At 60.0% G+C, this 16,938-nt stretch overlaps 2 protein-coding genes across 8 annotated transcripts; one reads left to right on the forward strand and one right to left on the reverse strand.

Annotated features, from left to right (window-relative positions):
- Window positions 1-1,189: 1,189 nt before the first annotated feature.
- Window positions 1,190-2,516, reverse strand: CLDN2 (claudin 2). The gene has a single exon (XM_069015623.1). It carries the CDS (start codon window positions 2,353-2,355, stop codon window positions 1,660-1,662), a length of 696 nt encoding a protein of 231 aa, XP_068871724.1. The 5' UTR covers window positions 2,356-2,516; the 3' UTR covers window positions 1,190-1,659.
- Window positions 2,517-2,653: 137 nt separating this feature from the next.
- PRRG3 (proline rich and Gla domain 3) lies at window positions 2,654-16,859 on the forward strand. 7 transcript variants are annotated; one of them, XR_011150986.1, is made up of 7 exons: window positions 2,654-3,166; window positions 5,048-5,347; window positions 5,591-5,660; window positions 6,191-6,948; window positions 10,121-10,939; window positions 11,833-12,014; window positions 12,114-12,564. XR_011150986.1 is itself a non-coding variant. In XM_069015620.1 (4 exons), the coding sequence occupies exons 2-4, from the start codon at window positions 10,156-10,158 to the stop codon at window positions 15,132-15,134; spliced, it is 705 nt and encodes a 234-aa protein (XP_068871721.1). In that variant the 5' UTR covers window positions 6,577-6,948; window positions 10,121-10,155; the 3' UTR covers window positions 15,135-16,859. The 7 variants fall into 7 exon arrangements, 2 of the variants coding, with proteins under 2 accessions (XP_068871721.1, XP_068871720.1); XR_011150984.1 differs by having other exon boundaries at window positions 10,121-10,255; window positions 10,366-10,939; window positions 11,833-12,564; XR_011150983.1 differs by having other exon boundaries at window positions 10,121-10,162; window positions 10,366-10,939; window positions 11,833-12,564.
- Window positions 16,860-16,938: the final 79 nt, after the last annotated feature.

The raw sequence follows: 16,938 nt of genomic DNA on the forward strand, positions 1-16,938 counted from the left end.
CCAGGGTTGAGGCTGTGCTTTGTGCTTTGTCCCTTGGCCATGGAAATGGGGCCTCTGGCCTTTGCCTTGAGATCCACCCTGGTGCCCTCCAGCAAGCGTCACCCTGGGGATGGGTCCCTGTGTGGCTCCTTGCTCTCTGAGGAGGGGAGAAAGCGTGACCCAACGTTATCAGGAGCGTGTTAACCCCACAGCAAATACGATTTCACTGGTGCAAGGGTGACGGTGGTGACGTTTGAGTGGGGAGCATGGTCCCTTCCTCTCCATGGCCTAATCTAAATTGCTTTATGAGGGGTCAGCAGGTAGACCAAGGCCTCCTGCTCCCTGAGGGACAGAGAGCCAGGGCAAGGGGGTCCCTGGGTGGCCCTGTGCTGTGGCACGGCAGAGCAGGGGTTCTCTCACGTGGGGCAGTGGTACATCAGATGGATTAAGATGTACTTGCTCCTCGGTGGGCTGTGGGGCTGGGCTGCCTGCACTTCCTCTCCTCCTGCACGTGCCCAGCATCCCCCAGTGCCACCAGCAGCCTGTGTGAATGTCATGCTGCTGCTCCTGTGCAGGGCTGCAGCCACGCAGCCTGTCCCTCCACAGCCTTGGCTCCTGCCTGCCTATCCCTTGCAGCTTTCCAGTGTCTCACTGGTGGCATTTTTCTCCCAAAACACGCCCTTCAAGCACCTCGGGGCTCAGGACCTGCCTGTGAGATCTCTCTGCAGCTGCTCAGCCTGCACCATGGCCAGGAGCTGCCTCTGGTCCTTGGGACCATGTTTGCCCCGAGGGTGCCAGTGCTCACTGGGGTGGGGATGTGGGAGTGCCAGAGCTCCCCACCACCTGGGGACTTGGGTGTGCTGCACACAGGGGCAATGAATCCCCCTGTGGGCACCCCAGTCTCATCACACCTGCAGAAGGGGAGACAGAAGGGAAGGTGCTGCCTGCTGTTAGCCCACAGGGAGCTCTGCTTGCCCCTGCTGGCACCCTGGCATGTGGTAGTGGTGCATGGCAACCTTCCAGCGTGGTGCCCAGGGACAAACTGTGCTAGGGAGTGGCCCTCCTCCCCCTCAGCAGTGCTCCCACCTGCCTGGGCTCCTGGGTGACAAAGCCATCAGCTGTGCCAGAGCAGGGGCCACTTTCACATCTTGGCCCCCAGCACAGCCCCCCTGCTGGCCCCTCGGTGCCAGAGAAAAGCTCGGACACAGTCTGGCTAGAAAGACATATTTATTGCGACATCGGTTTGCAACCAGCGCTCAGCCTCCCCAGCAGTGACTCCAGACCCACGCACACGCCCTTGACCCCGCTGTGATGCCTCCATGGCCAGTGGGCTGGTCCCTGGGGCCACAAGCCCACTCCCCCCGTCCAGGCAGGTTCATTGGGGCTGCAGGCTGGGGTCCCGGCTGTGCCAGGAGCTGCCTGTGAGCTGGCAGCATGGAGTAGGGAACAGAAGCCGGATTCAGGGTCCTTCATCAATGTAAGCCACCAGCTGGGATCTCCAAGCAGTCACAAGGCTCTCAGAATCCCAGGGAGAGAGCGGGGTCAACCCCCCCAAGCACGTGAGAGGGCTGAGCACGGGCGATGCCGCCGTGTCCTCTGCTCTTACCGCGTTCCCTTGGTGCCAGCCCGGACGCTCTGGGGAGCCGGGAGAAATGCCAGCCTGGTTCCCACCTGCAGCCACTACACGTATCCTGTCAGGTTGTAGGAATTGACTTCACTCTTGTTCTTCTGCACCTGGCTGACAGAGGGCCGGGGGCTCTTGCTCGCCAGCAGCTGGGGCTGGTAGGTGCTGGAGTAGGCGGTGGTTGTGTCCCGGGCAGGGCAGGAGGTGCAGAGGATGAAGCCGCCGATGAGGGAGAGGAGGGAGGAGATGGTGCCCAGGTAAAGAGCCTCCCCGAGCTCGAACTTCATGCTGTCGGGGAGGACGGGGTTGCGGAAATCCCGCAGCACCACGTGGATGTTCCACACCAGCGGGATGAAGCAGAGCAGCCCCCCGAGGACGAAGACTGCGCCGCCCGCCACCGCCACCCGGTCCTTGCCCGGCGAGCCCTGGCTGAAGACGGTGCACCTCATGCCCACGATGGAGAGCAGGCAGGCGAGGGAGGACACGGCGCAGGAGCTCACCATGAGGGCTTGGGCCGCCTGGATGTCGGCGGGCAGGTTGAGCAGGGAGCTGTAGATGTCGCACTGGGTGATGCCCGTGCTGTACGTGGCGCACTCCATCCACAGCCCCTTGGTGAAGCTGACGGCTGTCACGATGCTGGAGCCGATGTAGGAGCTGGTCTTCCAGCTGGGCAGCAGTGTGGCCGTCAGCGTGCCGATGTAACCCAGGAAAGCCACGGTGTAGCCCAGCAGCTGGAGCCCCATGGACACCATGGTGGGGGCTGGTTGTCACCTCTGTCACCTACCCAGGGCTCGCAGCTTCTCGCCCAGGTCCCTCCCGTGTGCTCACGTTCCCATGGCCCTGCGAGAGGCTCCGCTCGCAGCGCTGCAGCTCCACCCCCGCTGCCGGGGGTGCTGGTTTTGTGCGGGGTGGGAGCCGAGGGGAGGTCACCTGCGACAGTGGAGAGCAATCCCTCCCCGATTAACGATTGACCCAAGCCCGTGGAGGAGCGCCAAGCGCCCTTTCACCTCCGCTATCTCCCCAGCCAGGCTCGAGAGGCAGAGCAGCACTGCCCAGGAAGGACGCCAAAGCCCTCCCCTGCACTGACGCCGCGGGCAGGGATGGAGAGCCAGCTGCTGGTGAGGGGAAAGTGCCCGCTGCTTTCCTCGAGGTCCCTTGTCTTCTGTGACACCCTGAGCAGAGGAAGCCAAAAGCTATGGCTGCACCATCTTATTTGGGACCTTCTGGTGGTGAACCCGAAGCTCCCCCAGCTGAGGAAAGGGGATGGCACCTCGTCCCCATCTGCATGAGGCTCACCCAAGGCATCTGCAGTCACCAACGACCCACCCCGAGCTGCTGAGGCTCCTTTGGGACAAGAGGACGTGGCCACCTGAGATTGAACCATGGATATCAGCCTTTCTGTGCTGCTGGGGACCACGATGGAGAGGAATGCATGTGACAGCGACACCTGCATCCCCAGGAGAGCCTGCAGGCCCACGGAGGGCAGAATTGCATCAGGGCATCTCCTTTGGGATGCTTCCTGGAAGCATGCCAGCCAAGTGGGGCAACCTGTCCTGCACAGGGGTGAGCAGTTCGGGGTGCAGCTCCTGATGGGATTTTGTGCCGGTGCCACCTCCCATCCACAGCCCTGCACACGGGCGGGGGGGCGGGGGTTGGCAGCGGTGGTGGAGAGGGATGGTTTGTTTTCTCTCTGCTTTGTTTCAAAATTCCTCCTCCTGCGGTGCCTTGCGAAACCGGGCTGAGCCCCGGCACCGCGGCCAGTGGCCTCCCTCACCCTGGGAACGCTCCTGGCTGAGCGTTCTGCCACCACCCAGGGCCTCCCCTCTGCTCCCGTCCCCCCCGCTGCCACCTCAAATGCTTGGCACCAAAGTTTCCCAACTTTCCATCTCTTCTCCTGTGCACTAACCAAGACCTCCCACACTGCCTCCTGTCTCAGCTGCTGGAAAAGGAACACCTGAAGTGCTCCGGGTGCTGGCAGAAAGGCGCGGGAGGGAGCCCTGTGGTACTTACGGAGGTGGCTGGAGGTGCAGGGTGGGAGCCAGGGTGGCTGCAGCCGGGGGTCACCCAGGACTGGAGGTGGCTGCTCGGGGCAGGGTGAGCAGCCAGGGCCCCAGGCCAGGGGATCAGGGGCTGCAGTTGTTCAGCCACAGCTTTGCACAATCCACCTGCAAATCTCCGCCTGGATCAGAGGCTTATTGCAGATCAGAATTAAACCCTTTGGGTGTCGGGAAGGACTGGGGAGCTGGGATGCCTTGTTTTGCTTGTTGTCTATGAATTATTGGGGTAGGTTCACCTAATGGGTTCAGGTTTGAGGCTTGTTGTCATCCTTCTGGACAGCCTTAGTGGCAGGCAGGTGACTGTGCCACCATCCATGTGTCCGCTCTGGGCTGGGCTGTCTGTACTGGGGTTGGAGGGGTAGTGAAACACCAGCAGGTTGAGTTTTCCACTCCTCAGAGCCAGCCTGGGCTTTTGGTTTCCTCTTCCTGGCCCTGCTTGTCCTCCACGGGGTTTGTTGTTGTAAGACTACTGGCCCAAATGAGGAGCAAATGGGGAAGGTAATGAGAGCTGTGCTGGCCCCGTGCCCCCTCCTGCTCACCGGCTGCCACAGATGGAGAGGGACAGGGAGGGCCCCTGGTGACAAATTGTGCTTGGAGCTGAGCAGGGTCCAGCCAGCGTTTGGACAGCAGTGTTTGGATGCTGATAGCAGAGCTACAGCAGGGACCATTTGCTATTTTCTTTCCTTGTCCCAAACTGAAACTCTCCCAGGAGCGGGAGGTGACCTGTCTGCTAGTGGCACTTTGCCTTCAGCACTTGGGCAGGAGCAGCGGGCAGGGATGGGATGTGTGGCAGTGCTGGGGACAGGAGAGGGGGCATCAGACTTGTATCTTCATACTGAGAAGCTTTTCTGTACCTCCTGGTGTGGTCCACATCTCAAAAACTCAAAGGAGAGCGCAGGGAGCACTGGCAAGTGAGTGCTCTCCCATCTGTGGAAATGGGATCTGGCAGCTCCCCGGGGTGCTGGGCCATGGATACCTGAGCAAGACCATTGCCCTGCTAGTGCCTGGGATCCATCCCTGCCATGTGTCTTCCCTCCCTGTCTGCTTTTGAGCCTCTCTTGATTCATCACCTGCCTCCTGGTTGCCACCACTGTAGCCTGTCACTGTCCTCATCATGCACTTTGTGCTGTCCCCATTACAAGCCCACCACTTTGTCCCTGTAGAATGTCCAACACACAGTCCCATCCCATTGCACTGTCCCAGCCCCATGCCCATCATGCTGCCCCACCACTCCCCATCCCTTTCCCATCACCCCCCCTTATGCAAATGGCTACAAAGAGCACTTAATCATCCTTGTTAATTGTCTCTACCCTCCCCTGTTCCCCCCCGTGGATTTTCTCACAAACGGTGTCCAACTTTTCCCTTTTGTGTTTTGCTTTTCCACCAGAGATCGCAGCCCCTCCGCCCCCAGCCTCCCCCCGGCCCTCTATTTACACAACTGGGACAAATTTCACACCGCGGGGACCGCTGTCCCCACACCCCCAGCCCCTCGCTTCCCTGCCCCAAAGAATTTGTGAGTCACAGCCGAGGCAGAGCTATAAATGTGTCCCCACCGAGGGTCTGCAGCGTCAGAGGGGACAGCGTCGCCTGCCACCATGGAAGCTGCTGCCTGTTGCCTGACTGCCCGTGGGCTCCGGGTGCCTGTGGCCAGTGCCTGCCCACCCCTGGGGCTGGAGCAAGGGGCAAGGTGATGGGTGCTGCGCAGGCTGGGGGGAGCGGGGCGGGCTGGGGGAGTGGAAGGTGGGATGGGAGGCTCCAGCTGGGTTTGGGTGAAGGCTGCGGTGCTGGGGACCGCTCTGATCCCAGCGCCATGGGTGGGATAGAGGGTGTTGGTGTGGGGCTGCGGTGTAAGGCAAAGGTGCAAGGTGCAAGGCAAAGGGGAGCGGGCCAGGGTGAGCGGCTGTGGCGTTGAACCGGCTCTCCCTCCTAGAGCCCTTCCACTCTGGAGACCGTGGCTGCCCCAGGAGGGACCCGGGACGCGGCGGGAGGAGATGGACCCCGTGAGTTTGGCATTCCCTACTGTGTGTCCTGTCCCCATGCCCATGAGGTTGGGGTCCCTATTGTTGGCAGGAAACCAGCCTCTGGCCCCCGAGTCCGTCACCGCAGAGTCCTTTACCCCCGGGCTGTGCCGTGCCCACCTCCCCTGGAGCATCACCCCGCGCCCCACGCAGCCTCCTGGGACAGGGCCAGGCTGACCCCCACGGGGGGACACGGCCACAACAGCCCCCCCACGGGAGCCTGAAAGGGTCCCCTGTTCCCAGGCCGGGCGGGCATTCCTCAGGGGGTTAGTGGGATGCCTGGGCAACAGCTCTTGAGCACGGGGGAGAGATTACACTGGCAAAAAGCCTGTCAGGAGGGTGTGGGGGTAGATGCCAGCTTCCTTGCGGAGGTGTGAGTGCCTCAGCTCAGGGGCAGGGGAGGGGGGAGCTGCTGGGTGTGTGGGGCTCGGGCACAGGGCACCCTGGTGCCAGCCCGTGCCTGCGGGCAGGGGCAGCGGGAGCCCCGGTACCACCCGGCTGTGTCTCCTCAGGCTCAGGCTCGGGCTCGGGCAGCGGAGGGGGACGGCGGTCCCAGCAAAGCGCTGGCGTTCTTCCAGCACCCGGTCAGGTACGTGCCCTGGCACCGGGGCCCCGGGCGGGCGCGGCGGGCGCGGCTTCACCCCGGCTCTCCCCACGCAGGCTCCTCTGGCCCAAGTCCAAGGCCTTTGACCACCTGTACAGCGTGGGGGAGAAGCTGCTGGAGAACTTCCCGGTGCAGGCCACCCTCTTCTTTTACGAGGACTCGGGCAGCGAGGAGGAGGAAGAAGAAGAGGAGGATGATGAAGAGGAGGAGGCGATAGAAGATGTGACCGCAGGACACCCGCGGCATGCTGGCAGCCCCGGCCCCAGCAGGCCGGCGTGAGGCAACAGGCAGGGGAAAGCAGACAGCGCTGCGTGCGGCAGCGGGACCAGACCCGCCCGGGGCCCCGGCTCATCCCGGGGCCGCCTCCGGGCCGCGCCCGCGCTCCGCGGGACCGCGGCGGGGCTCAGGACTACAGCTCCCAGCGGCCACCGCGGCACCGCCCGGCAGCCGCAGCCCTGCTCTGATTGGCCGTCGGTCCGCCGCGGGCTGGGGGAGGAGCGCGCGGCCCCGCCCCGCATTCCCATTGCAGGAGGAAGGCGGCGCGCGCGGGCCGCGGAGAGGCGCGATTGGCCGGGGGCAGGGAGGGGGCGTGCCGGGGGCGGGGCCTCCCTTCCCCTGCCCGTCGGCGGGAGGGAGCGGCTGCGGCGGGCGCGGGGCCGCCATGAGGTACCGGCGGGGACCGGGGCGCGGCAGCGGGGGCCGGGGCTGGAGAGCCGAGCTGTGGGACCGCGGCTGGGGGGCTGGACCGGGAAGGAAGGGCTGGGGCCGTGGAGGGGGGAGCCGGGAGCCGTGGGACTGGCGCGGCGTGTCTGGACGCGCGGGGAAGAGCAGAACGGCGGTGAGGAGGGGGACGTGTCGGTGGGGTGAAGGGTGGGGCTGGAAAGCCCCCGCGGAGCAGGGCAGGTGGGCTGGGGAACACCGCTGTGGGGTGACAGGTGACGTGGGGGTCCCTGTTGTAGGGTGACAGGTGAGGAAGGGGACCCCGCTATGGGGTGACAGGTAGGCTGGGGGGCTCTGCCATGGGGTTACAGGTGAGCTGGGGGTCCCTGCTGTGGGGTTACAGGTGAGCTGGGGGTCTCGGCTGTGGGGTTACAGGTGAGCTGGGGGTCCCTGCTGTGGGGTTACAGGTGAGCTGAGGGTCTCGGCTGTGGAGTGACAGGTAGGCTTGAGGGCTCTGCTGTGGGGTGACAGGTAGGCTTGAGGGCTCTGCCGTGGGGTAGCACTGAAAGCTGAGGGGGGACTGGAAAGCCCCTGCACACCTGGGCAGGTGGGCTGGGGGTCCCTGCTGCAGGGTGACAGATGAGCTGGGGGGTCCCTGCCGTGGGGGGGCTCTGGAAGCTGAGTGCAGTGGGAATAATTTTGGAGTTGGGTTTGGGCACGGAGGGGCCGGGCTGGGCGCTGCCGGGGCAGCGTGAGGACCAGCCAGGGAGCAGGATGGGGTGTGAAGGCTGTTTTGGGAGGGCGAGGCTTCCTGCCCTGTAGCCTCTTCTCCTCGCCGTGGATCTTGGCACGGAAAACCCCCAATATTGCTGGGATCCAGCTGAGCCGCTGGCACCGCGGCTACGTGATGCTGACACAGTCAGCATCCTCCCTGCGCGCCGTGGCGCTTCTCTGGGGGCTGTGGATCCCCCCGACCTGCACCTCTGCCCCCTCCCAGCCTGTCGAGGAGCTGCCACCTCCCAGTGTGGACCCCCAGGTCCCCTCGGGGGCTGCGGGGGGCCGGCTCCACGCGCGCACCGTGTTTTCCCCGGCACGATTTCCTCCTTTGGCATCAGTGACGGGAGCGGGGGCGGAGATGGGGGGAGCCTGGGGGAGACACAAATGTGGGACTGCAGCATCCTCACTCCCATGGCTGCATCCCTCGCGCCTCCTCACGGTTGCCTTAGCAACCTCCTATCGATGGGGTATTTATAGAGGATGGGAAGCCGGAGGGGGGGGATCGGGAATGGGTGGGCGTCTGCTAGGTCAGCCTCCAGCTTCAGGCTTCTCTCAGCCTGCGTGGGGGCAGGAGGGATGCTGCTCCCCTTGGCGTCAGCCTGTGCAGTGCTCCAGCTTTTCCTGCTCGCTGGAGCCAGGGGAGGTGGCCAGGAATTTGCGTGTGGAAATAAAAATAAGCATCTGGGGCGTCTGCCCTTCTCACCGGCATTGCTCGTGCTTGGAGGGTGGTGTGCACCTCCCTGATTGTGGCACTTGGGTGCATTGACACAGATACTTGGAAGAAAGACTGTAAATTAAATTATACAACATTAAATGCACTGCCTGGTGTGTGACACGGGAATATCCTTATTTCTGTGTCTTTGTTCTCCTGTCCGTCAGAGGGGGGGAATGCCTGTGACAACGAGGGTTTGTGTGGGAACTGTGGCATGTTCTCTGTGCTGTACTTTCTTTTATCCTGGGGCTTTGGGTCCTTTTGTAAAAACTGATGACAGCAGACGTGGGTCAGGTGGTCCCTGCTCAGATCCTGCTCATGCCCTGCGGGGAAATGCAATGATCCAGAGGCCTCTCACATCCCCCAGAAGGGCACAGAGAAGTGGGGTTGGGCTGTGGGGCACAGGAAGCAGCAGACCCCTGCCATGTACTTCTGGTGCTCTGCTGCTTTCCCTCGCTCTTGCTTTGTCTCCGGACTGAGGTTTGCAATCTGAGCTTCCCAAACTCTTGGGAAGAAGCTGCTTTCTCCCTCTGGACACAGCTCCAGGCTTGCATGCCTTCTTGCCACTTACGGTGTAGGAGCCTTGGAAAGCACAGCAAACCTGATGTTGGCAGGGAGAGGTGCTCCATTTACTGGAAGGTGGCTGTTGTGAGGTGTGCTGGTGTGCAGCACCAGCCCTTTAGTGTGCCTGTCTTCTGTGTGAAAGGAGAGCTGTGTTTCCAGCCCTGCTGACCCTGTGAAGGGCTCTGTGCTGTCCCTGACCTCCAGCAGAGCAGATCCAAGTGCTTCTGGAATAACTGGGTATCTAAAGCCCTGGACCTGAGACCAGCATGTGGTTTAGTTCCTGCTGTTTCTAACCATGCTTGCTCCTTCATCTGCAATAAATCACTGTAGGAGCTGGGCAGTCCTGTCCCTCTGTCTCCTGACAGAGTTGTGGCTTTGCCACAGCAAGTGTCACAAGCAGCAATAGTCAGCCCAGGGCAGTCTGATCCATGGGGCACTGAGCACAGGGAGAAGACAAAGCATGGGAAACAAGCAGATATCCTTTGCTTTTGCAGGGCTTTGTTTAACTTCTGTGGGGTTTTGTTCAGTTTAGTTTTGCCTTTGAAGGACAAAAGGTGCTTTTCCAGCTGGAGAGCTGTATCCTGGGTGTGCAGGGAGCTCTGTCACTCTTGCTGCTGCCCTTAGCTTGGCCCAACAGCCAGATTGTGGGTAGGAGTTGTGGAAGTGAGAGCTGGCACGGCTGTGAAGTTGCTCTAAAATAGGATGATTGCTTCACCTGTATCCATCAATCTCTTGTGGAAGGGGAGAGCACCAGGCTGCTCCCAGCAGTCTCTGACACGCAGGTCATCTCATCTGCTGGTGAGAAATGGGGGTCTGTCCTTCATCCAGTTCCTCCTTTTCTGCTTTGTTGGTCTGCAAGGGCCGTGCTCCTCCCTGGGACCTGCCCCAGCACTCTGGGAGCTGAGGGTGCCCTGAGCCCCTCCAGCCCCTCCAGGCAGGTGAAGAGTGGGGAGGCAGCTGGAATGCTTGGCTGTCTTCAGGGGTCCTGCTCGGCTGGGATCTGTCGTGGGTCCACCACTCAGCACCATGCGTTCTGCATGAATCTGACCCCGGGCAATGGAGGTTTGGGCTTTGAGGGGTTGGAAATTTAAGCTGTCAGTGACTCTCCTGTTTTCTTCCCTGCAGGTAGGCAGGAGCCCCCCTTGGCTGAGTGAGGCAGCATGGCAAGTAAGTGCTCCCCAGGCAAGACAGAGAGGTGGCGGTGGTGTTGGAGGAAAGAAGGGGGATGTTTGACAGCCACTTCTGAAGAAAGGGGTGCCTGTGCGTTTTGGGGGATGTTATCCTCTGTGGGGAGCAGCTGCCATCGGCTGTTAGGCCTGGCTGAGGTCTGAGGTCCGGCCTGACTTGTGCTTCTCTCTCCCCTCTGCAAGGTGGGAGTCGAGAGGAGGTGCTGAAGGTCTGACCTCTCCGGGACTACCCGGAGGCCGCAGGATTTCTGTCTCTGTGTGGTGCTTGCTGTGCGGGACAGGCCTCCCCGGGGCTCTCAGGGCTGCCTGTCTGTGCTGACATCTCTCATCAACAGTGCTCCTCATGCCCATGACTAGCACCCTGCCAGTGCCCACCCTGGGGGCCACACTGCCCTGTGTGGCTGGTGGCAGCGGGGCTCTGTGTTCTGTGGAAGCTGCCGAGCTCAGCCCCACCCTGAGCTCGCTGTGGCACACCCAGAGCAGTGCTAGGCCAGTGCTAAAGATGGGCTCAGAGACTGGCGAGGGTGCAGGGAGTGTCCAGAGCTGAGCTCAACCCTCCCTCCTCGCTCTCCTGGGCAGCCTGCACGGGGGCTGTGTGCCCTGGTGTGATGGGAGCCTAAGGAGGATGGCAGTGGTGAAGGGGGAGATGGAGAGATCTGTCTGGGATCTCGGGATTTGCTCGGAGTGTCGCCAGAGCCAGCTGTGAAAGTGGAGGCAGTAGCCACGCTGGGGAAGAGGAGGACCCCAGGGATGACAGGTATGCCTTCTTTCATTAATTATCTGTGCTGTGCTTGGTGTGGGAGGGAGCAGAGATCTTCAGGCAGTGTTTTTAAAAGGCTGCTTTAATCTTCAGTTAATGAGGAGGGTGCCCAGCTGGGTCCCTGCCTTCCTCCACTGCTGCTTTTTCTCCTTCCCAGAGCTCAGGTGCTGGCTCACCAGCATTTCCTGGTGGTGGAAGATATCCCCTGTGGTGGCAGTGACCCCTGCCAAGCAGTCCCCTTCATGGTGACCCTGATATGCAGGAGCGGGATGTGGCCATGGGCAGGTTCTCCACCACACAGTCCCTGGCAGCCCTGGCTGTCCCTCTGCAGGCACAGCCACAGTCCTTCCCCAGAGAAGCAGCCCCAGGGTGTCCCCCCCAAGCAAGGCAGCTGAGGTGTGGGGTTGTGTCCACCAGGGGCCAGCAGCACCCCAGGAAACCCAGCAGGGGTGAGGTGAACCCAGCCCTTGTTCCTGCTTCCCCTGCCTAAAGCTCTGATCTTTCCTGAGCACCGGTTCTCCAGCTGGTGTGGGGAGGCTTGGAGAGGCACAGGGGATCAGCATGGAGGCTGCTGGGCTTTGGAAGGTCCCCTCAGCCCTGTGGTTTGGGGACAGGGCCTGCTTGGCTGTCTGCTCTTCATGTCAGTTGGGGATCCAGCTGGAGATGAGAGGCTCAGTGGCTTTCCTGCTCTGGTCCCGAGCCACGTGTGAGCTCTTTGCACTTTGAGGGGAGGGAGCAGTGACTTAGTTTCTGCTCTCCTGCCATTTCTATGTCCCTGAGGGGAATTGCATGTGGGGAAGGACACACACCTGTGTCACAGCATGCTTGCAGTTGGGACAGTGCTTGTGATACCTGCCTGCCTGTGTGTCTGTTTTTATTTCCCACCATAGTGGCCAGCTCAGCATGACAAAGCAGGGAAGGGGTCCAGTGACTGCTTTCTGCAGGAATGGAAAACCCTGACAGTGAGATCTGCAGCCAAGCTTGTTGCTCTAAGACGTGCTGAGGAAGTTGAAATCTGAGTCTCAGGCTCAAGTGCCAAGGAGGGGAGAGTTTATACCACGACCTGATCAAGGTGGGAGGCAAAGGAGGTGAGGACAGACTTCTCCAGCAAAGTATGGGACATTTGCAGAATGAATGTTGCCTTTGTAAAATTTCATCTCCTTCTGGAAAGGCTCAAGAGAAGGTCAGCCTGCCAGCCTGGTCCCTCTCCAGCCAGAATAGCCTTCCTCAACTGTGAAAGCCAAGGCAAGCTGATCCCTGCCCTTCTGCAAGATGCCTTCTGTGCCTCTTGAAAATGCTTTTTCGGTTGTCCTTGTAAAAAAAAAAAAAAAAAAAAAAAAGGTTTGCATAATAAAGTCGATTCTGAGGGAAGATCTGTGACTCACATCATTCATGCTGCTCTTCATTCACACCTCAGTGGTTCAGCCCTCTGCAAACTCTCTCACAGAAGCAAGGCATTAATAAATCACAAGGGGAAAATGCACCTACACAGCACAAAAGGAGCTCAGTGCCTCCAAGCCCAGGATGGTGTAGCCCAGTAGTAGTTGTTTCTTGCACCACGATCTTGTCCCTGTTGATATTTCCAAATACTCTCACAAATACCTTGCCGTATTGTTCCAGCAGCAGCATACATGGAAGGAAAAGCAGAAGGAAACTTGCCTTTCTCCCAGGCAAAAGGCTCCTAAGGAAAGAAGTTGGTGGCTTTTCACTGACTGTTTTGCTTGTGGAGCCAGTATTTTGTTCGTGCCAAGCTGCTCAGATGGGAGATTGTCCCCCTGCCTCCTTTGATGCTGTTGCTGTGTGAATGGGTTCACCGTGTTGATCCAGTGGAAGACTGAGCCTGAGGGTGAAGGAGGTAAATAGGTTCCTGTGGATTGCCCAGCTGAACTGATTCATCTTCCCCAGGGAAGCAGCAGGATTCTGTGGCTTGGTGGGAAGAGCTGGAACCAGCCTACAGCTGAGTGTGTTGAACTGCATTGTGGAGACACTCATTCATGAAATGCGTGTTTGGATCCTGGAAGGATCATGTTTTGTGTGAAGTTTCTGCTCTCTGAGCAACAGCTTCTTTGCCTCCTGTGCTGCTGCAGGTCCTGGCAGGTGCTTGCCTCTTGCACCCCATGGAGGTGTCCCTCCTGCAGGATATGAGGGGGAGAGGCTTTGATGTCTCTCTTGCAGGCAGGAAGGTGCTGTTCCTGCTCCCTCTGGCTTCAGGACTGCATGTGCTGTGGGAAGACTTGAGTCTCTCAGGCTTTGGGAGCAGAGCAAAGTTTGTGAGGCCTCTGCATCAAAACACAGCGAGGATGAGAATGTGATGCCTTGTGAGGAGAGGTTGCTCAGGCCCCTGACTCATAACCCTCTGTGCTGTCCCTGTGCTTTGGGGATGTTTGCCCTTGTTGTCCTGGGCCTGGGAGAAGACAGTGGTTTTTCTAGGGCCTGAACAGAGTCCTTGGTACCACCTGAGCTTGCATGACCCTGAGCAGCTGGCAGCAGGGACACCAGCTTCCAGCAGGCTGTCATGTTTTGAACTGTTGTGTGCTGTGAGTCCCTCTCGGTGCTGGCCCCATGTCCTGGCAGAGCTCTGTGTCCCAGCCCTGTGGGGTCTTGCTCTCCTGGTTGGATCTCCCTTGCCCTGCAGCAAAAGGGCAGAAAGATGAAATCCATCAGGGGTAGGTTGAAAACAAATATTTTTGGAGCCTTCTGTCTCTTCCTCAGTTGCCCTGTGTGGCTGCAGCTGCTGCTTCTGATGTCTCTAGCACCTCAGCCCTGACAGAAGGGCTCCTGGTGCCATATGTCTCTGGGCAGACCCCAGGAGTTCTGTGCCCCTTTGGCTGTCCAGCCTGCTGTCCTACCTGATTGTAGCCCTGGGTTTTTGATGTTGGGGATGCATGTAGCATCAGGAAGCTGGGTTGGAAAGCCTGGCTGGGCAGAGGGCAGGCATGGGGTTGTCCCTGCTCAGCATATTTCTGCCTTGTGTGTTGCAGTGTTCTTGGGGGCCAGGAATGCTCACTCGCTCCTGAAACGCTTTCCCAGAGCCAATGGCTTCCTGGAGGAGATCCGGCAGGGCACCATCGAGCGGGAGTGCATCGAGGAGGTCTGCAGCTATGAGGAGGTCAAGGAGGTGTTTGAGAACAAGGAGAAGACGGTGCGTTTGTCCTGCCCTGCTCCCCAGTGCATGTGTGAGGGCTCACGCCTCAGCAAGCTGGAGACAGAAGGAAAGCACAGGGGGAACAGCCTCTCCTGTTCCCTTTGTCCTCTTCTGTCTGCAGGCAGCATGTGGTGGCCTCACTTCCCAGCATGGCTTTTCCTTCCCAGGCTATGGCCTCACCTTGGTTTTGCCAGGACACCCTGCCCACAGCTGCAGGTTGAGCTGGCGCTCCCATGGCATGTGTGGCAAATCTGTGTTGTTGTCCTTGATTCTCTAGGCTGGGGTTAGTGTGAAATACGTTCTTCCCTGCTCGGTGTGGGGGCTGTTGAGGCACGTTCCCGTGACCTTTTCTGTTTGTTCCCACAGCGCCTCAGGTGGAAGGGGTGGAGGACATCCAAAATGCTGCCCCTTTTGTGGGCCTGGGTAGGGCAGTGATTATTGCTGGTGGTGGTCAGGGGGTCCTTCTCCCACCTGCAGCATGTGATGGTTGTTTCTCTGTTCCTGTCACAGATGGAGTTTTGGAAAGGCTACACCAGCTCTGTGTACTCTGTCAAGGACCCCGGGCACAGCACGGAGCGCTCTGACGCTATGTACGTGGTGGTGCCCCTCTTGGGAGTGGCTCTTCTCATAGTCATCGCCCTCTTCATCATCTGGAGGTGCCAGCTGCAAAAGGCCACTCGCCACCGCCCTTCCTATGCCCAGAACCGTTACCTGGCCAGCCGGACGGGCCGCAGCCTCCCCAGGGTCATGGTGTACCGGGAGCGGTCGCAGAGCCAAGGGGAGACCCAGTACCAGCGGGAAGCCAGCAACCGGGGCGCTGGGGATGGCAGAGCCGGGGGCACCCCCCAGCCAGACGGCACCCTCTGCCCACCAGAGCATTCTGTATCCGTCCTCTCCAGACTGTCCAGTGCCACCCCCCCGCCCTCCTATGAGGAGGTGACGGGCCACCCAGAGAGCAGCAGCGGCGAGGAGACCAGCGTGTCCTACAATGACCCTCCGCCCAAGTATGAAGAGATCGTGGCCACGGCCCCTGCCGCGGGCAAATAGCGGCTCTGCCTCCCTCCTGCCTCTTCACACACTCACACTCACCACCCACCCTCCCTTCGCTGTGCCTGGGACCCCCTTCAGGTGTCCATCGGGCCTCCGTCTCACCTGTACAATCTGGTGCCATCACACAATAGCCTTACCCTCCTAACCAAAAATAGCTGTCCCCAGGTGGGATGAGGCAGGGCTGTGGGATGGCTCTGGAGCCAGCCAGCCACCTCCTGCCCCTCACTCCCCACTCACATAAGTGCTGTAGCAGCCAGAGCAGAGCAGCAGCTTGTTCCTGGCTCAACATGGGGGTCTCCCCATGGTGCATTTGATTTCCTCACTTCCCCCTCAAACAGACATAACATTTCCCATGATTAGAGCAGCCTTGCTGCCTCGCTGGGCTGCTGCTCAGCCTCACCCCCACGTCCTCAATGGGCCCTGTTCTACTGCTCAGGGCTCTGGTTAGGAGTTGGGGATGCAGAATTGGCGTGGCGAGTTTTTGTCCATCCCCGCAGTTGGTGAGGCCAGCTCTGTATTTGGGGACATGATGCTTCCCCCATGTGGATTTGTTGCCAAGTGGGAGTGGGGAGCCCGGTCCACACTGTGGTGCCTGTAGCGATATTTGCTGTGTGGAGATCAGGGAGGAGCAGTCAAGAAGATGCTCTCTGATCTCCTAGATCCCTTTGGAAAGGGAGAAAGGGCTCGTGGTGGTCTTGCACCTGAGGTAAGTGACTTTGGAGTAGCAGGGCTTTTTCCTGATGCTCTCTGCTTTCCCCCTGTGGGTGCTGAGCAGCTGGAGGTCTGGCTGCTGCAGAGCTGGCCAAGGGGGTCGTCTCTGACCCCGAGCCAAATGTGGTCTCCATGACTTTAAGTGGTGGGGATTCAACTCTCTCCTGGAGCATGGGCTATGTGGTGTCTGCCCCAGAGCTGAGAGCCTGCAGACAGGCCAAACCTCCCCTCTCCCTACCCCAAACCTCTCTGCCCTGCCTGGCCCCTCTCTTTGGGGCTCTTTGTCCTCCAGAGTCGGTAAAGCGGAATGCGAGACCCCACTCTCCTCTGGTCCCCACCTGGTTTGGTGTGCAGGGTGTGGCATGGAAGTCCTGCTGACAGGGGCAGGAGCCACAAGACCACGCCTTGACAGTCAGGAGCAGGGCCAAGCCCTGCTCAGGTGGTTTTGTTGCCAGAGCAGGGCAGAGCCGGGTGCTTTGCTGTGGGATCAGTGTCCCCTTTTCCTGGGCAGCTGCCTTTAGGGTCCAAGCAGTGGGACTGCCCTTCCCCAGTCATGTCTGATGGATTAAAACAAGGGTTGTGCTCCAACTCCCCAGAAGCAGCCCAAAAACTCCCAGCACTGCCAACCACCCGGTGTTCACCCAGCACCAGCCTCTCCACCAGCACCGAAAGGCTATTGTCCATCCATCAGTGGCCTGCATCCTGCCCGGCCCCAGCGATGCTCTCGCAGCCGGTGCCCTCAGCTCAGAGCTGAGGCTTGCCCAGCGCAGCTGTTCCTGGGGCAGGACATGCTGGCACCTTGTCTGTCCCCTCCCCAGCCTTAGCAGATCGGGGTTATGGGGAGACCTGGCAGCGAGCGTCAGGGCCAGAGCCTGGAGAGCACCGGAGGGAGACACAAGGGTGCTCCGCATCCTCTGTCTCTGATGCTCAGTCATTATCCCTGCAGTTTGTATTCTGTAAAACTTGGTATATTTCTGTGCAAAAAGAAAAAAAAAAAAAAGGTATTTATTAAAAAACCCTCACTGTCTGAGTGGCACAGGGTGGCTTTTTCCCACAAAGGGTGTTGTGGGGGACAGTGACACCAATAACC

This window comes from Aphelocoma coerulescens, chromosome 4A, assembly GCF_041296385.1.
Source record: "Aphelocoma coerulescens isolate FSJ_1873_10779 chromosome 4A, UR_Acoe_1.0, whole genome shotgun sequence".
In the NCBI taxonomy this organism is placed as follows: Eukaryota; Metazoa; Chordata; class Aves; order Passeriformes; family Corvidae; genus Aphelocoma; species Aphelocoma coerulescens.